The following is a 25,014-nucleotide window of genomic DNA, read 5'->3' as shown; positions in this document are numbered from 1 at the left end:
GAGAGCTTTGTCGTCTTCTCAGTATCAAGTTGAATCTCTCTTCGGCTTATCATCCCGAGACGAATGGGTTGGTAGAGAGAGCCAACCAGACCTTGGTCACATATCTGCGACATTTTGTTTCGGCTAAGCAGGATGACTGGGCATCTTTGCTACCGTGGGCGGAGTTTGCTCTTAACAATGCCGTCGCTGATTCCACTGGACAGACTCCATTCCTCCTTAACTATGGTCAGCATCCGCGGGTACCTGTGCCCATGCCCGTGTCTTCCGCCGATTCCAGGGTGGCAGACTGGGCTGTGGAGGCGCAGGACATTTGGGATCGCACTCAGGATGCCATTCAGGCTTCCAAGGAGAGAATGAGGTCCTCCGCCGACGCACATCGGTGCCCCGCTCCAACCTTTGCTCCTGGCGACTTGGTGTGGCTCTCCGCCCGTAACATCAGACTGCGAGTTGAGTCTACCAAGTTTGCACCTCGCTACTTAGGTCCTTTTAAGGTCCTCGAACAGGTTAATCCTGTGGTTTACCGTCTGGCCCTTCCTCCACGCCTAGGTATCACCGACACCTTTCACGTGTCCCTCCTTAAACCCGTCTACATGTCCCGGTTTTCTGAGTCATCTACTGGGACGTCGGGTTCGTCTACGGACGATTACGAGGTGAACGCTATCTTGGGGTACAAGGTGGTTCGTGGCAAAAAATTTTATTTGGTGGATTGGAGGGGTTACGGTCCTGAGGATAGATCCTGGGAGCCTGCTGAGCACATTCGGGCTCCGCAGCTCATTGCTGCCTTCGAACGTAGCGAGGCCCAAGGAGGGGGGGCCCTAATGTTAGGGGTCGAGTTCCCGCTTCTGCACAGGGGGAATCTCGAGCCACCTCCGCTGCGGTCTCCCATTCTTGTCCAGCCGCAGTGGAGTCTGCTCAGCAAAGGCGTCGGTCCCAGCGTCTTGCTCATTCTCACTCTGTTCTGAGAGTTACTGCTGCTTCTCCAGTCTCTGCCATTAAAGTCAGTGCTGGTCAGCAGCGAGCGGACTTCTCTGGGACTAAGTCCTTGTCTGCACGTACTGAGCATGTCCAGGGTAAGATCTCCCGTTGGAGATCGAGGGTCATGTGCTCAGGCTCTGCAGCACATTCCATTGGTCCTTTTGGCAGGTCTTGGAAGGGCAAAGGTACTGTAGCCACTTCCTGTGCTGCTGCTATATAAACTGCGCATGACCACACGGCCATGCGCTAGTATTGTCTTACTATTGAATACGTGTGTTTGTTGTGAGTGCAAGTCGTTCATTAAATACCCCTACCCTATTGTATGACTGTTCGCGTATGGAGTATGGCTGCTATCTGGCGCCCGACTAATCACTCAACGTGTCACACACGTATCAGCGTCTATTGCTGTGACCGCCAGTGCGGCGCCACGCGCCAGTAGTGCGCTTCCTGACCCACGTCTGGGTGCTTAGTGGTGCCTGCCAGCACGGCACAGTTCGCACTTCGGTGCTCTAATTATAAGAGTTGCCTAACACACCCTGTTGCGGTGTTGTGTCAGCAAGTGGTCTAATCGGACTTCAATCCTGTGTCTTGGGGTTGTGTTCGCTGACTCCTTGCTTGCACTCTTTAGTGCGGTATTGCGGACCTGTGGTTTTACCGGGTTCGCTTCCACCGCCATATTACGCTGCCATTTACTAGCAGCAGGTTTTTACCTGCACGGTGGACCCCGGACTGCGAACGCATCTATTACATCTTTCTTGGTGCGTTCCGCCAGTCCTAACACATGTGCACGGTCCTATAGACTAACATTGGTCCAAGTGCGATTTGGATCAATTTTGTCGGATCGCACTCGGACCAAACATACAATCAGCTGCGCGAGCCCTTAAAACATTTTTTACTCCAGAAAAAAAGGCGCAAAACAATAATGAATTGGGACCAATATGTGCATTATATAATGACAATTGAAATCAGTTGACACTGGATGAATGGATGGCATTTCAGGATTTTATGGAGGAATCCATTGCAATGACTAAATAATGATGGTTCTTGCTAATGGACTCTCCTCTATTAAACAAAAATTCCTAATATTAATATAATATTAACCTTTTTATTTTTAATCGCTTTATTCTGTAGCAATTAAGTCCACTATTCGGTTTATTAAACTAATTTTACAAGCAATAAAAATATGGTTAAATTATCATTTAATATTAAGTTAGATAACATACTAAGGCTACGTTCACATTTGCGTTGTTGCGTCGGCGACGCAACGCACAACGCAAACAAAAACGCACGCTAAAACGCATAGTTTTGCGACGCATGCGTCCTTTTTTGCCGAATTTTGGACGCAAAAAAAAATGCATCTTGCTGCGTCCTCTGCGCCCTAACGCTTGCGGCAAAAAAAACGCATGCATCGCAAAACGCATGCAAACGCATGTCCATGCGCCCCCATGTTAAATATAGGGGCGCATGGCGCATGCGTCGCCGCGGCTGCGCCCGACGCAGCCCGGCAGAACGCAAATGTGAACGTAGCCTAATATATCGCTTGGTCGCCGTTTCATCCCAGTTCTGTACCACTGCTCTTCGGGTACTGTTTTGATTTGAGACAGCTTTTCACGTTAGTAGATCATCTGAGCAAAGACTGAAGGGAGCTGGCTGACTGCTAATTTGCATGGCTAAGCCAGCTCCTTTCCCTCCTATGTTGGAATGGAAGCGGACTGGCTTCCCTCCTATGTTGGAATGGAAGGGGACTGGCTTATCTATGGAAATTAGGAATCAGCCTGCCCCCTTCACTCACTGCTCAGGTAACCTGTCCACACTGGCAATGCACAGAGCCTGGGATCTGGCTTGGAGCAGCGACCTGTGAATAGAGGATATGAGTTAATAGACCCCAAACTTATCATTTATACATCATTTACCTGTATTTTGATGGCCTAAAAAAAACTTTAATTTAGAAAGTAATAAAGGTTGATAAACTGTGCAAATCCAAAAAGGAAAAAATGGCAAATTCATCCCTGCTACATCTATAATTAAATATTAATTTGTGAATAGAATCAGTATTGCTGATTTCAGGAACATGTTTCTTGGTACGATTGTCTACCGTACGTTGTTTTCCAGCAGCAGCCTTGTCACACATTATTGTCACTGTGACACCTTACTCCAAGGAAAGCCTGTCACCGCTAAGAAGGATTTAGTCACCAATCCAATTTATCCTTCTTGTAATCTGATCCTATATTTGAATGGTCCCCAAATCCTGCTGAGATTACCTTTAGTGAACCTGAGCTTCAGAAAGAAATCGCCTATTGTTTCAGATTGTGCAGGATTTCCTGTATTAGGGTGGAACATCTGAGTGCGAAAAAAGTTATAATATTTTGCGGAATTTCCCAGTGTTAGGCCACCTATGTGTGATCTGTCGTGATCTGTCTGGCGCTCGCCCGCTACCACAGTAATTGACACAATTCTGCTCTTAGTGGTCATGTGTGGTATTGCAGCTTGTGTCCTATTTCTGGCTAACATCTCGTACTACTCTGAATACCTCCAAAAGAAGCCATGTACATCCACTATTGGCTCCAATTGTGAAAAGAAAAATAGATATATACATTTTTTTCTTTTCACAATTGGAGCCAGTAGTGAATATATTATATATACATTTCCCTGTAGTATGAAAAAAGGCATACTGATACATACTGTATGCATTGCATGCCAAAAAGACACACTGTTGACATATGCTGAGTGCTATACAGTATATGTTATGTGTATATGGCACATCTATATAGGTATAGAATAGAAATATATATGTGTGTGTGTGTGTGTGTGTACCCCACAGGGATACATTAGAAATTAAGTTGTACAGTTCCAGTCGGAAATTAATTATTCAATTCCAGTGATTCCGATATTAGGGGATTAGAGTCGCCACCAACAAATAGTAGTAGCTCTTGCTCTGGCAGAGACCTCCCATCTATTTACACTCTCCAACACTGAAATTGCTGCACAAAGAAAATCGTGATATTATGAAAATCAGAGGATGGATAGACATGTAGATGATATTCAATTGATGAAAAAAATGGAAAAAAAATCCAGATAGCTTGATTTGTTTAGTATTAAGTATGAGTGCAGAAATCCGCACACTTACACACTTTGGCTGCTATCAATGGTCGTCTGCGGAATGCACTGCGCTGATTTCACTTGGGAAAATCATCAAGATCCTCTGCTGGCAGCTCCTCCCTTTGCAATTGCTGACCAACGACGTCCCAGATGTGCTCAATGGCAGACAATTCTGTTGACGTGTTGCTCATACTTCATACTGAATAAATAGAGATGTTTTGAATACTTTTTTCTTTATTTGCAGATCAGTAACCTGTCTATCTATCCTGATTTTCAATACAGTGACCTTTCCTTCTTGTTGTTGCAGATTCAGTGTTGAGGAGGCAGCAATGTAATCGCTCTTACGCCAGTTATTGGCCTGTGTAAACATAGCATCAATCATCAAACAAATGAGCATAACGCTGGTTCGTCGGATGATTGTATCGTTCTTGCTAGCATTAAAATCATTGTTGTCAGCAGCACATCGTCCTGTGTAAACAGATGTGCTGCCGATAACAAGGATACCCTATGCGCACAGAATCATCAGATTAGCAATTGACTACTGGGCATAGAACTCTGGGCGCCTGATATACATCTTTGTAGCCAGTCAGCAGTCATTTAAGTCATAGTCGGCACGTGTAAATTAACACTTATCCCCATGCTCTTTTTGAATTAAAAGTGTTCATCTTCATGGCTGTTAGAATTTCAGAAATATCTGTATATATTAATTATTAATTTATAATAAGTAATATCATGGTTTAAATATAAGAAATTGACTCTTGACAATCAGTGTACAGTGGCTTGCGAAAGTATTCACCTGTTTGGCATATTTCCTATTTTGCTGCCTAACAACCTGGAGTTTCACTGTTTTTTTTTTTTGAGGGTTTGCATCAGTTCATGTAACGAACATGCCTAAAACTGTGAACATTTTGTTTTCTTTTTATTGTCAAGCAAACAACAGATAGGACAAAATAACTGAAAACTTCAGTGTGCAGAACTATTCACCTCCCTAAAGTCAGTACTTTGTAGAGCCTCCTTTTGCGACGATTACAGCTGCAAGTCACTTTGGATAAGTCTATATGAGCTTTCCACATCTTGCCAGTGCGATTTTTGCCTATTCCTCAAGGCAAAACTGCTCCAGCTTTTTCAAGTTGGATGGTTTCCTCTGATGAACAGCGATCTTCTGGTCTGAGTACAGATACACAATTGGATTAAGGTCTGGACTTTGTGTAGGCTACTACAAAACATTTACACATTTCCCCTTAAAACACCTCGAGGGTTGCTTTAGCAGTATGCTTTGGGTCATTTTCTTGTTGGAAGGTGAACCTCCATCCCAGTATCAAATCACTCACAGACTGAAATAGGTTTTGCTGAAGAATATCCTTGTATTTCGCACCATCCGTCTTCACCTTGACTTGGACCATTTTCCCTGTCTATGCTGCTGCCACCACCATATTTGACTGCTGGCATGTTGTTCTTAGTGTTATGAGCTATGTTGGTTTGGTGCCAGACATAGCGTTTACCTTGGTGGCTAAAAAGCTCAATTTTGGTCTCATCTGACCGCAGCACCTTCTTCCATACATTTGGATAGTCTCCCACATGGCTTTTTGCAAACTCAAAATGAGTCTTACAATTTTAGTGTGTCAGTAAAGGTTTTTTTCTGTCCACTCTTTCATAAAGGCCTCCTCTATGGAGTATATGGCTTTTTGCGGCCGTAAGGACAGTTACTCCAGTCTCTGCTTGGTATCTCTGCACGTGCTTCAGGGTTACGTTTGGTCTCTGTGCGTCTCTGATTAATGCCCTCCTTGCCCGGGCTGAGAGTATTGGTGGGCGGCCCTCTCTTGGCAGGTTTGCTGTGGTACCATGTTCTTTCCATATAATGATAATGGGTTTGACGGTGTTTTGGGGGATCATCAGAGACTGGGATTTTTTTTTATAACCCAACTCTGACTTGTACTTCTCAACAACTTTATCCCTGACTTTTTTGGGGATCTGGTTGGTCTTCATGATGTTGTTTGGTTAGTCGTGCCTCTTGCTTAATGGTGTTGCAACCTCTGTGGCCTTCAGAAAAGGTAAAGAGTATATAGTGACCGACATGTGACACTTAGATTGCACACAGGTGGACGTCCTGTCACTAAGCATGTGATTTATGAAGGGAATTGCTTGCACCAGAAATTTTTAGAGGCTTCTAAGTAAAATGGATGAAAACGTATGCATATGCCAATTTTTAGTTATTTGATCTTCCAAATTTAATATATGGCTACATTTTTCTTACTTCACGTCACCAAATTAGGCTTTTTAGTGCTGATGCATCACACACAAATCAGATTACAAAAATATTTAAACACAGGTTGTAATGTAATAAAATACGTAAAATCCCAGAGAGGGTGAATACTTTTGCAAGCCGCTGTACAGTTTGCCATCCATTTAACAATGGGTTCCAGTAAGTACAGGTAATTTGTCTTCTGCATAGTTGTAATATTATTATTTTTTTTTTCTAGTTAATATTGTTCAGAAATTTATGATCAGAAGCCTGAAGAAGGGTAAATCCTAATGTAATGTGTGCACACAGTTTGTCGTGATCCTGCCACAACTATATAAAGATGCAGATACCTTTTTAAGAACCTACATTCTCATACATGATGGAAGATTTTGATTTTCAGCAAATTTACCAGGCTACGTGAATCATTTCTTCACTGTAATCTATGGGTCAGCAAATCAGTTAGCCCATGTACTTGATATGTTTTCTGGCAGCCTTGCTCAGGACATTCTTTGTTATCCTGAGGATCAACAATATGTATTTTTTTTACATTTTTGGACGCAATGGTATAGAAGCGTTCCTTCTTCACAGTGATGCATCTTTGTATGTGTTGGGGCAGTTATGAGCATGTTTTCCTATATTCTTATTCAGCCCTAAAAATGAAAACCCATTCTGTGACGGTATACAGTGAATATACTTTAATCAGGTCTCAAGAAGGTCCTGTCCAAAGTCAAAGAGTCTACTACTAGGACAACCCCTTCTTAAACTAAATGTTCGGCCTTGAAAAAATAATAAAACTTATGCGCGCCTCCTGTGCCAGTTCTGTTCCAGTTATGTCAGCACTCGAGGTCGTGGGGCTGTGATGGAGCGAAATGATACGTGACACCTGGTGCCCAATCAGTGCTGGCGTCACTGTCCCCGCCTACTGTCGAAATGAACACCAAGAAGAAGTCTGAGATCAGCTGCAGCCCGGACCTCCGCTTCATGTTCAGTGTGTCCGAAGGTGGGAACAATGATGCCAGTGCTGATTGGGCGCAGGGCATCACGTGACATTTCACCGCATTACATCCGCGGGACCTCAAGTGCTGACACCACTGCAACAGAGCCGTCATGAGGGGCATGTATAGGTTTATTTATTTTATTGGGGCCAAACATTTAGTTTATGAAGGGGTTGTCTTACTAGAGGACAACCCCTTTAAAATGCACCTTAACTTACCAAGTTCTACAAGAAATCCTTGCAATTCCTAAATGGCAGTCATGTAACAGATTACTTTGCTTTCTTTGTAAAAGTGGCACAAACATTTGATGGTTTCAAAACACACTGGGTGGGACAGAAGACTTTGTGGCTGCATGTCACATTGGTAACACAATGTGCTTGAAGGTTGCAGAATCTTAGTTATGTGTCCAATTCTAAGCAATACTCGGTCCAGGGGACCATCCCGTAATTCACAAGTCTAGGAGTGATGCTGTGGGGGCAGCACAGACCACCAATATTGTCTTATGTGACATCACCAGCCACTGTGTATATATGTGCAATACCCCATAGTTGTATTACTAGGTAAACTCTGGATAAATTATTGTTAATAATAATAATCTTTTTATATAGAGCTAACAAATTCCGCAGCGCTTTACAGGTTGCACACATTATCATCACTGTCACCGATGAGGCTCACAATCTAAATTCCCTATCAGTATGTCTTTGGAATATGTCTATTTATGATTTGCTGTTGCACTGTTAGTACAGTAATGGTTAAATCCTCTTACTAGAGCACTTGCTAGGCCAGTAGTTTAGTGGATAGAGTCCCTGAGTGTACAAGAGTTAGATAAAAGTTTTATTGTAGAGAGTTCTAGAGTTGCAAAATTGTAAGCAACATCTTGAGAGGACAGAAGGAAATCAGCCAGAGGAACATATGAGGAGATCCTTATTCTTCCCCTACAAGCGGGCTGGATAGTTATAGACTGCAAGAAAACCTGTAGGACATCCTGAAGACTAGAACTTTTTAGGCAGATGGAATTCTCTGGTCTGCACCCTTAGCCTACCCAGATACTAAACTGTGGACACATGAGGAGTGCGGGCCTGGAGAGTGGTCCTCCATGCTTGAGATCAGGAGTCCTACAACATAATGAAGGTCAGAGGGAGCAGGGATGTAGGGATCTGCTGGGGAACGCAAACCCGGTGGGATAGGGGAGAACCTCTATCATGTCAGTTTGGAGAACAGAATAGGCTCTGTTCACACTTGCTGAATGTCGCACCTCTCATCTGCCATTTTCCCTGTATCTGTCGCTAAACGCCTGCCTGAGGAACCTTGTCATTTGCACATGTCTGCTCTGCATCATCTGTGGCTGTAATTCCTTTTTGGCTGTGTTCTACAAGTAAAAGTTTCATCTGCTTGAACAGTTCACCTGCTTCCGTCCCTTTTCTTCCTCTCCTGTCTTCCTCTGTACCAACATCATGGAGGAAGGTCGGCAAGATCACACCATCAGAGGGGACGGTAAGAAGCGACGTTTATCCCCCGCATGCCCTTATCAGAGGATCCGACCCATGCCCGGTGTACTGGAGGATAATCCCATTGCCCTGTGCTCCGATGTGCATTACACATGTGCCCAGCAATTCCATCGGTCCTCGTGACTGTTTGGCCACCCACTACCTTTCAAAAAATTCACTCCCAACTACCCAAGACTGCAAGTCACTGAATAGACAACATAGTCTCTGTCCTAGTCCTTGCTAGCAGGGGTTACACTTGGTTCACCTCTGAGGACATTTTTTTTATTTTAATTAAATGCATTTATTTGGGACTAAAAATAATTTTTGCAAGTGAGTGTCATTGAACATTTTACAACATTTGCCTTCTATAGCCTTTTTGTTGCTCTTTCTGTTACTGACTGCAGAATGAGTTGTCTGAGTATCTGTCAGGCCGGTTTCACACGTCCAGATAATTCTGGTACCGGAAAAAATCAGTACCAGAATTATCCGTGTCCGTGTGGCCCTACGTTTCTGCGGCACATCAGTGTGGCACACGTGCGGCACACGTGTGCCGCCCATGTGCCCACTGGGTACCACACACACCGTGCTGGGTAAAACACGTACCAGCATCTGGTGCTGAAGCCGCGATTCATATCTTCCCTGCAGCAGCAGATCTATGTGCCCCCCGCCCTCCAACCCCCTGTGTGCCCCCCCTTCCCCGCTGTTATGAAAGTACTCACCCAGCTCCCTCGTTGGCAGTCGCTGCTTCCTGTTCTGGCCGCATCTTCTCCTGTATGCGGTCACGTGGGGCCGCCAATTACAGTAATGAATATGCGGCTCCACCCATATGGGAGGTGGAGCTGCATATTCATGATTGTAATCGGCGGCCCCACATGACCGCATACAGGAGAAGATGCGGCCAGAACAGGAAGCAGCGCCGGCAAGGGAGCGAGCCGGGTGAGTATTTTCAGAACAGCGGGGGGGGGGGCACATAGATCTTTATTTTAAACACTATTATTCATATCTTCCCTGCAGCAAACGCTGCTGCAGGGAAGATATGAATCGCGGCTTCAGCACCAGTGGGGGGGACAGCGCTTAATGTAGCGCTGTCTCCTGCACGGCACACGGACAACGTCCGTGTGCGGTACGTGTTTTACACGGACCCATTGACTTTAATGGGTCCGTGTAATACGTGCGCTCCCACGAACACTGACATGTCTCCGTGTTTGGCACACGGAGACACGGTCCGCAAAAAATCAATGACATCTGCACAGATGCATTGATTTCAATGTGTCTACGTGTGTCAGTGTCTCCGGAACGTGAGGAAACTGTCACCTCACGTACCGGAGAAACTGACGTGTGAAACAGGCCTCAGCGAATTTTTTTTTGATGGTCTGATTAGAGAGTTTGTAGCTCTTTTATCTGTCTTTTTCTGAGCTCCATCAGCTGATTCATGACCACAAACCACATAAAAATAGAAGTGCAGGAAAACAAAAAGCCTGTAATCGTCAAACAGTGCAACATTTTTTATAAAATCCAAATGCAAAAATTATTTTTAGCCCCAAGTGCATACCTAAAATTCAGAAAGAAGATCAGAGGGAAAGTTTACTTTAAAGTTTCGCTGACATTGGAGTATAAATCGGACGAGTGTAATATGAGAAAAAAATCGTGCAGTCCTATAATATACGGATTACATGCGCAGGACACTCGTCCAACTTTTTGCGATGAACATCGGAGCGATTTTTAATACGCTGATGTGAGTAAATCCCAAGGCTCTACCGGTGGTGATTTCTATAGGTGGTGATCATGGGTGTATATATTCTTAAAGACCCCTATCATTGACTATGGTTTCAGAATGATAAATAAGGAAGATCCATCTGCTTTGTTCTAGGTAAAGATCGGACTCGTCCATTTTTCTTTGGTGCACAGCGCGATCTGAATGCTCTCTACAATGGAGATATGACTATGGAGGATCGATTGGCGGTTACCGAAGACATGGCCCGAAAGCTACTCAATGAGGATGAAGTGGCGGCAGTTCTGCGCCATTGTCGCAGGGTAAGGGAGTGATCGTTTCACCTCTACACAGGGTCAGTAATATAAAGATTGGGGAAGGAGAAAACATTTTTGTTTTCATCAAGAAAGCCAATACAGACTATTTACTCACTCACCTCTTGTCTCAATATTGACCATGTACACAGCCCTTTTATGACATGGGGTGATATGTCATACTACCCTCATTGAAAGTTATGGTTCCATACTTGGCCTCCATATACTTACAACTGAGGTTTTCTCTTGGCCTCCATTTCGAAAAAAGCTTGCCAGATGCCATTGTGCTTCTAGGGAAAAATATCTCAATAATTTACAAACCTAAAGTACCCATGGCTTCACAATATGAGGATGCACTTTAAGGAATGGGGGAGAGGTACATCTGGAGAGCCACAGGTTTGACACCACTCATGGATTTACGTGAGGGTAGGTGGACCTAGCAGTCTTGTACCAGAACCCGTTTGGGTCACCCTACCACTATGGCTCCCTCGTCTGCTCTCCTTCAGTTAGAAGACACCATGTGAATATATAATTTATTAGTTTTTCTTCACTTATTCACTAGTATCATCATATAGGAACAGAAATACTAAAAGAATGGCCGTGCTAGATGGTGTGGTGACAGTCCGCTACAATATATGCTAAAGAGGTTGGATGTGTATTGGGGGCAGACTGATGCATAGTAACTACATTAATCCTCTTCATTACCCCCAGCACAGTACCTCCTTTTTCTCCTTCACTGACAGCTCCTCTCTTCGTTGGCCAAACACTAATTGCAGCAGAGAAATGAGGCATCAATCAAAGAGAAATGGGTTGTACATCATGGAGAGTAATGAAAAACACTGATGCACTTGTAATTTATCGGTCCGCCGCCATTGAACTTCCAGCCTCATTAGCATATTAGTTTAGAATGCGGTTTCTCAGCACTTTGGGGCCTTGGGTAGCACTTTCTGGCCATACATGTACAGTGGGGAAAAAGTATTTATTCAGCCACCAATTGTGCAAGTTCTCCCACTTAAATAGATGAGAGTGGCCTGTAATTGACATCATAGGTAGACCACAACTATGAGAGTCAAAATGAGAAAAGAAAATCCAGAAAATCACCTTGTCTGATTTGGCAAGATTTATTTTGCAAATTATGGTGGAAAATAAGTATTTGGTCATTAACAAAAGTTCATCTCAATATTTTGTTATATATCCTTTTTTGGCAGTGACAGAGGTCAAACGTTTTCTGTAAGTCTTCACAAGGTTGGCACAAACTGTTGGTGGTATGTTGGCCCATCTCCTCTACAGCAGTGATGTTTTGGGCCTGTCACTGGGTAACACGGACTTTCATCTCCCTCCAAAGGTTTTCTATGGGGTTGAGATCTGGAGACTGGCTAGGCCACTCAAGGACCTTCACATGCTTCTTACGAAGCCATTCCTTCATTGCCCTGGCAGTGTGCTTGGGATCATTATCATGCTGAAAGACCCAGCCACGTTTCATCTTCAATGCCCTTGCTGATGAAAGGAGGTTTGCAGTCAAAATCTCATGAAACATGGCCCCATTCATCCTTTCATGTGCACGGATCAGTCGTCTTGGTCCCTTTGCAGAGAAACAGCCCCAAAGCATGATGTTGCTCTGGATAATCCAAATGCTCTCTAGCAAACTTCAGACCAGCCCGGTCATGTACTGGCTTAAGCAGGGGGACACATCTGGCACTGCAGGATCTGAGTCCCTGGTGGTATAGTGAGTTACTGATGGTAGCCTTTGTTACGGTGGTCCCAGCTCTATGCAGGTCATTCACTAGGTCCCCCCTTGTGGTTCTAGGATTTTTGCTCACCGTTCTTGTTATTTTGACCCCATGGGGTGAGATCTTGCATGGAGCCCCAGATCGAGGGAGATTATCAGTGGTCTGGTATGTCTTCCATTTTCTTATTATTGCTCCCACAGTTGATTTCGTCACACCAAGCTGCTTGCCTATTTGAGATTCAGTCTTCCCAGCCTGGTGCAGGGCTCCAGTTTTGAATTCTGGTGTCCTTCAACAGCTCTTTGGTCTTCACCATAGTGGAGTTTGGAGGGAGTGTGACTGTTTGAGGTTGTGTAAAGGTGTCTTTTTATACTGATAGCAAGTTTAAACAGGCGCCATTACTACAGGTAATGAGTGGTGGACAGAGGAGTCTCTTAAAAAAGAAGTTACAGGTCTGTGAGATCCAGAAATCTTGCATGTTTTTAGGTGACCAAATACTTATTTTCCACCATAATTTGCTAAATAAATCTTGCCAAATCAGACAAGGTGATTTTCTGGATTTGTTTTCTCATTTTGACTCTCATAGTTGTGGTCTACCTATGATGTCAATCACAGGCCTCTCTCATCTTTTTAAGTGGGAGAACTTGCACAATTGGTCAATGACTACATTTTTTTTTCCCACTGTATCTATTACCTTGTATTTTCAAGACATACATGGCTGTTCAGGGGGTCTAAAGTGATTTAGATTTCCTTTAAGTTCAATTGTGATCCTTTGAAGACGCTAAATATAACTATGAAAAGGTTATGCAACCCTCCTCTAGGTTATTGAGTAAAGCATTCTTATCTTTGACCTAAAGGTGGCGCCAAAAAAACAGTCAAAAAAATTAGATTTTGTTAGTACTGATTAGTAGCAGCCTTGGCTATACTTTCTTCCATAAATAATTTTCGCCATGAGGATACTTCATAAAGATATACAAACTGAACTCTTACTCTAACATTACCTCTGCTACCAGTATATCCAGGAAGGAGGGATTGAGGATCTCGTCAGACCATTGCTTGCAATTTTGGACCGTCCCGAGAAGCTTCTCCTCTTAAGAGATGTCAGGTAGGATTTCTCTGCTGTAGAATCTGGTAGACGAAAATCAAGGAAAAATCTTTTTCTGTCATTCACATGCTACCTTATAGAACAGGTCTGCTCAAGTCCGGGTTTTTGGATCTATTGGACTTCCAATGCTTTTTCTTATGGCTTCTCTTTCATGAAGTTACTGGATTGATTTCTTAGTGATGAGTGAATAAATGAGAGTTTCCTTCTTTACTCCCCCAGCAAGGAGAAATAGGGTCAGTTCCACCGGTGCCTACATCTTTTATTGCCCCCGACTATCGCGTGATCACTGCATTACACTGATACCTAAGTACATAGATGATGGTCACCCTCCTTTCACATAGGTTGGAATATTCAACAGACCCTCAAAGTTTCTATCTTTGCGAAGATATCAGCCTTCACCCAGAATTTTGGACCTCCAGCTTTAACTAACTCTGTCTGCCATACTTACCAACTTTTCCAGACTGGATACCTGAAGATTCTTTGTGGCTCGTGAAATGCACTGCCACCATTTTTTACACACAGTTGTTCCTTTTAGGGGATATGCCCCTCCACAGTCCTTCCATTCTCTAGCTCTAAATCTGTATTTGGATGTCGTAGCAAAAAAAAAGCTTCTGGAATCACTTGTTTCTGGAAAGTATTGGGAGACTTTTTTAGCACTCAAGAGACTCACCAACTCTTCCAAGAGTCCAGGAGATTTCTCCATTTTTCCAGGAGCCTTCTAGTTTTCCCAGATGGTTGTCAAGTATTCTATATGCTAATTTCCAAAAATTGGACACTTTCTTCAATACTTCTGTAACCACAATTCCGTACCTCTGGCAGGTTGGGGGTATTGGTAGGAAAACTGAAGATCCCAGTCACTGACACTCTTTAAAGAGGTTATTAGAACTATAACATTGATGGCCTGTCCTTAAGATTGGTCATAAATGTTTGATTTGTGGGGATCCTACCCCAAAGACTCTTGCTATTCATCATTGAATGGCTCTGATCTGCAAGATCTGGAACAGTCACATGTATCAAAAACCTATGTGCCTGCATGCGCAAATTTAAAGGGATGCTGCGCTGTCAAGTGATCAGTGGTGGCCATTTAGATTCAATACAGAGTCCTTCTACCATATTCTATCATCTTGTGATAAAATCCAAATGTATAAAAGTAAAAAGCATCATATCAAACATTATCTAAAGTTACTGAATCTGTTTGTTTCTTTAGTGTTGTCATTATAATGTGCATTTATTATGTTTTATATGTTATATAACAGAGGTTTAATTGCACTGACGGATCTTGGACGCTTTGACAGTATGGTTATATCCCTGGAGATGGAAGCGTATGATGCCCTCAAGAGTCGATCAGGTAGATTAGCATTTAGTTCTGATTTTTTGTTTAATTCTCTAAAACTGAGAAAGTGATAAAATAACAAAATAATTTATACTTACCTCATAAATCCTCCCCCGCTGCAGTAAGGCTGGTTTCACACTTGCGTTTTTGTCTGCTGCGTTTTTTTTCAAAAAAACGCATGCGTTTTTTTTCCCTATATTTAACATTGAAAACGCATGCGTTTTTTTGTGTATGCGTTTGGTCGCGTTTTGCAACGCATGCGTTTTTTTTACTGCATGCGTTTTTTTTCTAAAATGCTACTTGTAGTATTTTTAGAAGCGTTTTTTGGACCAAAAAAAACGCATGCGTTTTCATGCGTTTTTTTTGTGTCAAAAAATGCATTGGAGTCAATGGGGACGCATGCGTTTTTTGGTGCATGCGTTTTTTGCGTTAAAAACCGCATGCGTTTTTTTATTAAAAACCCTGAAAACACACTAATATGCCACCACCCAACGTAAAGGTGATAAAGATTTACCGCAAAAACGCACCCAAAAAAACGCAAATGTGAAACCAGCCTAAGGATGACTTCCTGAACATGCAAACATGACAATTGCAGCCAAAGACTGTGCTCAGCAATGCTGTGACATACAGTGGGTACGGAAAGTATTTAGACCCCTCTAAATTTTACACTCTTTGTTTCATTGCAGCCATTTGGTAAATTCAAAAAAACTTAATTTCTCCGCATTAGCTTGCGAAAGAATGTTGTGATGCTTAACAACCGCGTGCAGGCTGGACCAGCCGCAACCGTGCACACTTGCTGTGCAAATGCCTGGTGCTGAATGGCCCAGGAAGCCTCCACTAACCGAGTGGAGTGTGCCTCGATTATTGTCTGTAGGAGGCACTAGGGTCTGGCTTCAGACCACTACGTTATTATTTTAACTTTTTCCTTTTTAACTTTTTTACCCTTTTTTCTACGGATTCAAGGGGCGACGAGGCCTTTCAAGGTCCAGATCTCCCACAATCAGCAACAGGCGGGCACGTGGAGTGTCGTCTCCCCGTATCCCCTCCTGCAACCTCAACGCCAGCCTGAGCTCTCCTCAGGGGCAACGGATTCCTTCAATAGGTCCACTCTCCCCACATCAATAACAGACGGGAACATGGGATGTCGCCCCCAAGTACCCCTTCTGGAACCAGGTTCTTCAGCTGGACATGCCAGCTTGCCTCAACAATCCTGACAAGAAAATTACCTCAGCTAATATGAAGAGGCTCCATGCGGCGTCCGTGCGGCCCCACTGCACCACCACTAACAAAACCTCTCCACCTCCCCATCAAAGGGATGGCGGATTGAGGAGATAATCCGTGTGGATGGCGAGTGGTTTTCCATCTCCTGGTGACCTTTGCGGCCTATGCTACATTGCGGCCTCAGTCACCCCTGTCACGATATGGTATGAAATATCATATAAGTAGCTCCTCTTGCTCAAGGCTGTGGGCTAACAAGCCCCCCTTCCCTTTCACTCAGCCAAGAGCTGCTTTGCCAATGTAGATGGGGGAAGAAGAGTTTATTACCTCTAGCTCGGAGAGCAGAAGTATTTGCCGTGTAAGCTCTTGTCCAGCTATAAGTGAACTAGAAACTTCTAGAAATTCATGAAAGTCCTTTGTTTGGTTTTTGTAAGATATTAGGCAAACATTTTAAGTTAAGAATACGAAAATATATATTCTTAGAGTCCATCGGAGGATCTATCTATCACTGTAAGCACGGGTTTCTAACTCCATCTGGTAAAGAAGTGGGGATTTCTCTGTAAATATGTATCCCAGATAGGACATATTTGATCTCATTAGAATGCCCACGTTAATCCGAGATGAATGCTGGGTTCGTTATGACTATGACATGTTTGGTAACGAAGTTATAGAAATTAGAGAAAATAGTTTAAAGTTTACTCAGAATGTAGAGAGAGGAGGGTCTGGATAAACCAGCCTTTCTGTGATGTCACAGCCTTAAGGTTTTAAGTGTCTGGCAGGCTCTGAGGAGTCACTTCTGCTTGATTTCTTGTCTCCTCCTGAAGCCAGCAGCACGTCCAATGAGCTGGGACGTATGGTTGCCTGCCATGCTTTGAACATGTGAGTGTTACCTTTTCTCATTTAATCCCTGTTTATTTCATAATTACCCTTGTACAAATTTGCAATTGTCTCATTTGTAACATCTTTATAAAATATTTTTGATAAAGCACTGCCTAATTTTTATGGGATATAATAATTATATTAGTTCATTCTCCATGCTCTAAACGTACCCTAAGTCTTCTGAAGGGAAATACGCTACTGTTGTGTTGGGTTAGCTTCGGACCCGTTTAATCGAAGCTGGTGGCAGCGATAGTGTGCTGACTTTTGGGATTATGTTGTAGCGACTGCGGCGTTGATAATTATTGTTCCTGCCTGAGTGGGAGTAGTTTATCGCGTCGCTGCAGCGTGCCCAATAGCCAGTACATAGCAGGCAGCCTGTCGGGCGACCAATTACCCAGGGTGCAGTACCTAATCTGACCTGAGAGTAAGGGGGGCGCCAGAGAGCTGCAAGTGTTAAGTGGAACTGTAAGCGGGATATACATAAATCCCTGCAGTTTGTGGTATATTGAAAAGCAGTGGGATACCTAGAATAAGCCCCTGCTGTAAACTATGAGGTCTCTAGCCTTGTGTGTATTTTCTCATCACATTGTTAGCAGTGGAGGGATAACTAAGATAAGCCTCCTGCACATGTGATAGCCATCTGTTGGCCTAAAGTCACCCCAACCCGTGACGCAGGGGTGACGTTCACAATGTGAATCCTGACAAATTGGTGGCAGCGGTCAGGGGATTCCTGACAGCCCCCTTCGCATCCTCTCAGGCGGTGTCTGACATCGCGGCCTCCGCCGCTTAGCAGCATGGTCACCCCCGGGCTCAAACCACAGCCGCCACCATCACTGTGCCACGGCTGCCGCCGCCAGTACCGTGCCCGCTGCCATTACCGCGCCCGCCGCCCTCATCACCATGACGTGGCCGCCATTGCAGTGCCGCGGCAGCCACCATCATTACTGTGACGCAGCCTCCATTGCCGCACCGCGGCCGCCGCCATTACCGCGGCCGCCCTCGTCGTGCCACGGCTTCCACAGCCATCTCCGCGATCAAAAATTTAGGTCCCGGTTTCTGGACGGGTTAGGCCTAACTCCACCCACCCAGCCGACTCAGCCCTCATTTCTGGCGCCTCTCGTACCTCACGAGAGGCGCCAAATCCGCCATTAAAAAGAAAGGAGATGATTACAGTGGAATCTGTATTACTGGCTGCAAAGTTCCGTTGCCTGCATATGCATAAAGTTCTTCAGTGCAGACATAGGGGCATGTGTAATGGGCTAATATTCTCTGCTGCAGATAAGCAAAATCATCCACCCTGCATTATATCAGACCACACCAATGGTGTTGCTTGCCCATAATGTGCAACACTGGACCCAATCCCGCACGCCACTGACGTTCAGCACTTTGCCAGAGGGCAGTCTTCCAGGGAACTTTGGCACCAATGCAAGGGTTGTTTCTGACTGCGGACAATTACTCGTCTGTCACCGCTACACAGACTGCCGTCTCTGGAGGCACGGGCATATGACCTGGGAGCATTGACTGATGGAACGCACGATTACGCCTCGTGTAATGCCCCTTCAGTTTACCTTACTATGACGGCCTCTCTGCCATTCGAGTTTCTTCAGACAGAAGCTGACAGCAGCAAAGAATGTCCAATTCTCTGGCTAACGTCTCAGTAGCTCGTCCCTCAGGCATTCTGCTGTTTTTTTGGTGTACACGAGTTCCGTTTACAGCTTGTCCGTCTCTGGGGGTTGCAGCGAACATTACTCAGGATATGAGTCTGATGTGGCTGTATACCTGGACTCGCTAGAGTACCATAAGAGCTGTACAATGTCTTGAATTAGTCCTTATCTCACTGGGACCTTCAAAAGGACCAAACGTCTTTACACTGAGTTTCTGACATTGGTCAGAGACATAGCAGTCGCCGGACAAATGATTTTCAGGGCTAAAGCACGTCTCCAACAATGGATCCTATATTGCAGCTCGCTTACTAAGCTCTTCTGTCTTTGACCGACAGCTTGTCTATTAAAATCTCCACTGACACCCAATTGGCAATCTTCCGCAGTCAGTCTATTAAGGCTTCTGGGGCAACTCTCTTCCCTTCCCTCGCCGTCAACTAGGCGGCCAGAGCCATGATGGTCTGAGCTAAGGCCCTAGCCAAGAACGGTCAAGACAATAGCTTGCCTCACTAGTTGGTCAGTCTGGATTACCAAATAGCTTAGGCCGGGGATTATGGGTACATACATCCCTGGATACAGCAGATGATGGCGCTCTTATAGCCCAAACGCCATTACCATCAGGGGAGCCTTATGGCTCCGGGAGTGGCGAGTAGATTCCGCTTCCAGAAAATCTCTAACTCCTTTCCTTTCCAGAGTGGGCGTTTATTACACTACTGGAGGAAAGAGCATCTTCAGTCGTCCCTGTCTAAATCATCAACAGGTTCACCACAAGCTGTCTTACACTAACACAGGCTGGTCATCCGTGGGGTCAGGGATTCACATCCTTCATTCAAGCTCTCTCATTCCTGGAAACGCAGACCTTCACGTTCCAAACCCAAGGGTACCCCTTCCCACAAGTTTCCCTGCTCAAAGACTCATTGCAGTATCTGAAAGACACGGAAAGGGTAGGCATCCTTCTACTCCCGTTTTTATCAGGTCTGGCTTGCGGTCATTCTCGACCATGGGTCGGAAATCTTGATACGGACATGGAATTCCTGTCCCCCTCGCTAACACGTTTCCTCTGGTCCTGTCTTTCAAGGACAGAAGGAGCAAGCGGCTCCACCTTATCAGCCCATTTATGTACCCCGCATCTACGGAACCATTGTCCCGGTCCCACACACAGACAGGTTCAAATGGTTTTACTCAAACCCGTTTGTGGTTCCAAAGAAGGATGGAACCATGTGTCCCATCCTAGACTTAAATCTGTCGAACAAGTTTGTCAGGATGCGTCATTTCATAATGGAATTTTAGCATTCTGTTATCACCTCACATTCCAATCCTTCTCAGGTCGACAAGGATGTCTCCGCTTCGCCATCGGAGATAACGACTTTCAGTTCACGGCTTTAACCTTCGGCCTCGCCACGGCTCCCAGGCTGTTCTCCAAGCTCATGGCAGTCGTTATTTCTATACTGCACTCTTGGGGCGTGGTGATTCTGCCCTACCTAGACTACCTCCTTATCAAGGGATCGTCCTTTCAAGCCTGCGCAGAGAGTGTCAGCATCACCTTGGACACTGTCATTCGTCTAAGTTAGTTAGTGAACATGAGCAAGTCCTTTCCAGCCCCATCCCAGAGGATCCTCGTTTTTAGGCTTGGACGCTTCCCGAGGGCTGATAATTTCCCCTTCAAGAAAGATTTCAACACTTAACCAGGAAGCTCGGAAGCTTCCTCTTGGCCGTTCTCTTTCCCTGCAATCAGCACCATTTGCTCATCTACATCTCCGTTCTCTGCAGCAGGCAATGCTACCAGCGTGGGACAGATATCCATACTCTCTGGACAGCCTTCTTTTTGCCAGTCTCTCTGAGGCAGTGGAAATTGTTGTCCTCATTGATTCGGGTAAAGTACTTCTTCCTGATCCTTCGCGGGTGTTGACCACCGACGCCAGTCTCCTAGGATGGAGAGTGATCTCCTGCCACCACACGGTACAAGGACGCTTGCCCCTTTGGTAATCAGGTCCCCTGATCAATTTTCTCAAGATCAGGGGCAATCAGACTAGTCCTTCAGCATTTCCGCCGGCTTTTCGACAGTCGTCTTCTCCGGATACAACCAGTCAACGCCACGGCTGTGGCATACATCTGCTGTCAGGAGGGCTAAGGAAGCTCAGGAGCTATGCTTGACGTAGCTCACATTCTGCAAGGGGCCGATACAAACCATTTACTGGTTTTCGCAGTTCATGTTCTAGGGGTAGGGAATTGGGCGCACTTTTCCTCAGCCGCCAGGGCCTGATCTCAGGACACTGGTCCTTTCCCCGGAAGCCTTTCAGCACGTTTGGCAATGCTGGGTAACGCTGCATATAAACCTCATGGCCTCTATGCTAAATGCCAAAGTCCCGGCTTTTCTAGCTCCGTTCCGTGACTGTTTTTTTTAGCCCAGGCTGGTTTTCTCACAATAAGTAGCTTCCACTATGCGCGAAAACCTACATCGATGCGCATTTACCTTTGCATCTTGAAGGCCTTTTATTCTCTTGGTGCAAGATCCGTGGATGTTCAACTCTTGTATTTCTATTTCTTCCATCTTGTAGTTTCTCCAGGCTGGATTTGACTCAGGTCTGACACTAGCTTCTCTTTAAGGCAAAATTTCAGCTCTATCCTTCCCGTTCCACCAAAGAATAGTTTCCAAATCATGGGTTAAGACCTTTATACAGGAGGTGTTGCATCTTGCCCCTCTCTATAAGATGCCACTGGATACTTGGGATCTTAATCTGGTCCTAGGTGCCTTCCAGGAGGCTCCCTTGCAACCCCCTGCAGGATACGTTGCTTCCCCTTTTTTCTTGGAAAGTTGCTTTCCTTGTGGCAATGATATCCAACAGGTGGGTTTCTGAGTTAGCGGCTTTGTCTGGCAAATCTCCTTTTCCAGTTTTCCGCCAGAACAAGGCGGTGTTGAGGACGTTTCAGTCCTTTTCTTTGTCTAAGACAGTTTCTTCCTTTCATCTGAGTAAGACATAGTTTTGCCCTCATTCTGCCTAGCTCCGGCTCATCGTACGGACAAGGTTCTCCACTTCTTGACTAGTGAGGGCACTCAGGAAATACTTTCCCAGGATAGCGACTTTTTAACACATCTGATTCCCTTTTTCCGTGTTTCCAAAGAGAAACAGAAAGGGATCTACCTGTTTCTAAGGCTGCTATAGCAGAGGGATCACTTCAGTGATTCATGACGCTTACTGTGCCAGAGTTCAGCTTATCCCTGCGAGTATCGAGGCACACTCCACTCAGTCAGTGGATGTTTCCTAGGCCATTCAGCACCAGGGGACCTACCGGTTTCTAAGGCTGCTATAGCAGAGGGATCACTTCAGTGATCCATGACACTTACCATGCCAGAGTTCAGCCTATCCCTGCGAGGATCGAGGCACACGCCACTCGGTTAATGGAGGCTTCCTGGGCCATTCAGGACCAGGCATTGGCACATCAAGTGTGCACGGTTGCGGCTGGTCCAGCCTGCACGCGGTTGATAAGCATCACAACATTCTTTCGCAAGCTACTGCGGATGCGGCCTTTTTCAGACGGATTCTGCAATCGGCAGTATCACATCTGTAGGGCAGATATGACCTGGTGGCACACTAGGTTTCAGCTGTCACGCTGTTTCCCACCCATGGGAGTACTTTGGGACATCCCATGGTCTGTGTCCCCCAATGAGGCGAAGGAGAAATAGCGATTTTTGTGTACTTACCATAAAATCCTTTTCTCCAAGATGCTCATTGGGGGACACAGCACCCACCCTGTTAGCCTGTTGGCTTGTGGTTTGCGCTTTGGTTTTTGACATGTTGCCTTATTATTTACCATTTATGAGCTCCTACTGCTTTGACACCGAACTGGTTCAGGGTAGAGCCAGCAAAGGGTGTATACTGCGGAGGAGGAGCTAGTCTCTTTATGTTTTTTGCTTAGTGTCCTCCAAGTGGCAGCAGCATAACACCCATGGCCTGTGTCCCCCAATGAGCGTCTCGGAGAAAAGGATTTTATTGTGCGTACACAAAAATCCCTATTTTTTTCACATTAATGCACACTCTGCACCCCATCTTGACTGAAAAAAACAGAAATGTAAACATTTTTGCAAATTTATTAAAAAGGAAAAACTGAAATATCACATGGTCATAAGTATTCAGACCCTTTGCTCAGACACTCATATTTAAGTCACATGCTGTCCATTTCGCAAGGCACAGATCTGGCCAAGGTTGCAAAAGAATTTCTGCAGTTCTCAAGGTTCCTAAGAGCACAGTGGCCTCCATAATCTTTAAATGGAAGATGTTTGGGACCACCAGAAGTCTTCCTAGACCTGGCCTTACAGCCAAACTGAGCAATTGTGGGAGAAGAGGTAAAGAAGAACCCCAAGATCACTGTGGCTGGGCTCCAGAAATGCCGTAGGGAGATGGGAGAAAGTTCCACAAAGTCAACTGTTGTGAATTCCGCTCTTGGGCTCCCTCCGGTGGTTGTAAGTGGCACTTTTGTGAGTTCTGCTCTTGGGCTCCCTCTTGTGGTTTCTAGTGGTATGGCTGCTCCTTGGAGTTAGCTGTCATCAGCTGCCTCCACTTATCGTCTCTTCTGCTCGGCTATTTAAGTCTGGCTCTTTCTTCAGCCAGTGCCACTTGTAAATGGTTCCTGGTTGGATTCACATCTCGTGGAGTTCCCTGTTATCCTGACCAGTTCAGCTAAGCTAAGTTTTTGCTTGCCCTTTTCTGTCCATAGATTGTGGACTTATCCATTCTGTGCTTTCTATGTTTGTCCAGCTTATTAGTGTGAATTTATTCTGTCTTGCTGGAAGCTCTTGGAGGCAGATTTGCCCTCCACACCTTTAGTCAGGTGTGGAGATTTTTTGTAAACTCTGCGTGGATTTTTGTAGTGTTTTATACTGACCACACAGTATTCCATCCTGTCCTATCTATTTAGTCAGACTGGCCTCCTGTGCTCATCCTGGTTTCATTCTGTGTATGTCTTTTCCCTCTCCACTCACAGTCATTATTTGTGGGGGGCTAATCTATCCTTTGGGGATTTTCTCTGAGGCAAGATAGCTTTCCTGCTTCTATCTTTAGGGGTAGTTAGCTCTTAGGCTGTGACGAGATGCCTAGGGAGAGTTAGGAGCATTCCACGGCTACTTCTAGTGTTGTGTTGAGCTTAGGGACAGCGGTCAGTACAGTTACCACCTCCTTCAGAGCTCGTTCCATGTTGCTCCTAGACCACCATATCATAACAGTACAAGTGGCCAAAAATGAATTAAATGCATCTCAAAAGAAGGAAAAGAAAGTTCTGAACCATTTTTTTTCTGTGCTCTAGTTTGTCTTTTTTTTTTTCTTTTCCTCTTGATATCTGGGTGGTTCAGGATATATGCTTTGGCATGGATGTTCAGGGTTTGTTTTCTCGTGTGGATCAACTTGCTGCAAGAGTACAGAGTATCCTGGACTATGTTGTCCAGACTCCGGCTTTAGAGCCCAGAATTCCTACTCCTGATTTGTTTTTTTGGGGACAGTTCCAAGTTTTTGAACTTTAAAAATAACTGCAAATTGTTTTTTGCTTTGAAACCCCGTTCTTCTGGTGATCCCATTCAGCAAGTAAAAGTCATCATATCCTTGCTGCGTGGTGACCCTCAAGACTGGGCTTTTTCTCTTGAAACAGGGGATCCAGCATTATTGAATGTAGAGGCATTTTTTCAAGCGCTCGGATTATTGTATGACGAACCTAATTCTGTGGATCATGCGGAAAAAACCCTGTTGGCCTTGTGTCAAGGTCAGGAAGCGGCAGAGTTATACTGCCAGAAATTTAGAAAATGGTCTGTGCTCACTAAATGGAATGAGGAGGCTCTGGCTGCTATTTTCAGAAAAGGTCTTTCTGAAACCCTTAAAGATGTTATGGTGGGCTTTCCTACGCCTGCCGGTTTGAGCGAATCAATGTCTCTAGCCATTCAGATTGATCGGCGTCTGCGCGAGCGCAAAGCTGTGCACCATATGGCAGTATCCTCTGAGCAAAGTCCTGAACCTATGCAATGTGATAGGATTTTGACTAGAATAGAACGGCAGGAATTCAGACGTCAGAATAGGCTGTGTTTTTACTGTGGTGATTCGGCTCACGTTATCTCTGATTGCCCTAAGCGTACTAAGAGAGTTGCTAGGTCTGTTACCATTAGTACTATACAGCCTAAATTTCTCTTATCTGTGACCCTGGTTTGCTCATTGTCGTCCTTTTCTGTCATGGCATTTGTGGATTCAGGTGCTGCCCTGAACTTAATGGATTTAGAATTCGCCAG

The 25,014-nt window shown here is 44.9% G+C and overlaps 1 protein-coding gene across 1 annotated transcript in view; it reads left to right on the top strand.

The window, feature by feature from the left end:
* Window positions 1-25,014, top strand: part of PDZD7 (PDZ domain containing 7) — an 84,947-nt gene that overhangs the window by 40,977 nt on the left and 18,956 nt on the right. Inside the window, exons 10-13 of the mRNA XM_069753738.1 lie at window positions 6,555-6,596; window positions 10,669-10,832; window positions 13,564-13,655; window positions 14,912-15,003. Coding sequence (XP_069609839.1) covers window positions 6,555-6,596; window positions 10,669-10,832; window positions 13,564-13,655; window positions 14,912-15,003 — 390 coding nt within the window. The remainder of the gene's footprint in view (window positions 1-6,554; window positions 6,597-10,668; window positions 10,833-13,563; window positions 13,656-14,911; window positions 15,004-25,014) is intronic.

This window comes from Ranitomeya imitator, chromosome 2 (genome assembly GCF_032444005.1).
Source record: "Ranitomeya imitator isolate aRanImi1 chromosome 2, aRanImi1.pri, whole genome shotgun sequence".
NCBI classification, from domain to species: Eukaryota; Metazoa; Chordata; class Amphibia; order Anura; family Dendrobatidae; genus Ranitomeya; species Ranitomeya imitator.
Note: the sequence above shows the minus strand (reverse complement) of the source record. Positions and strands in the feature narration are given on the sequence as shown.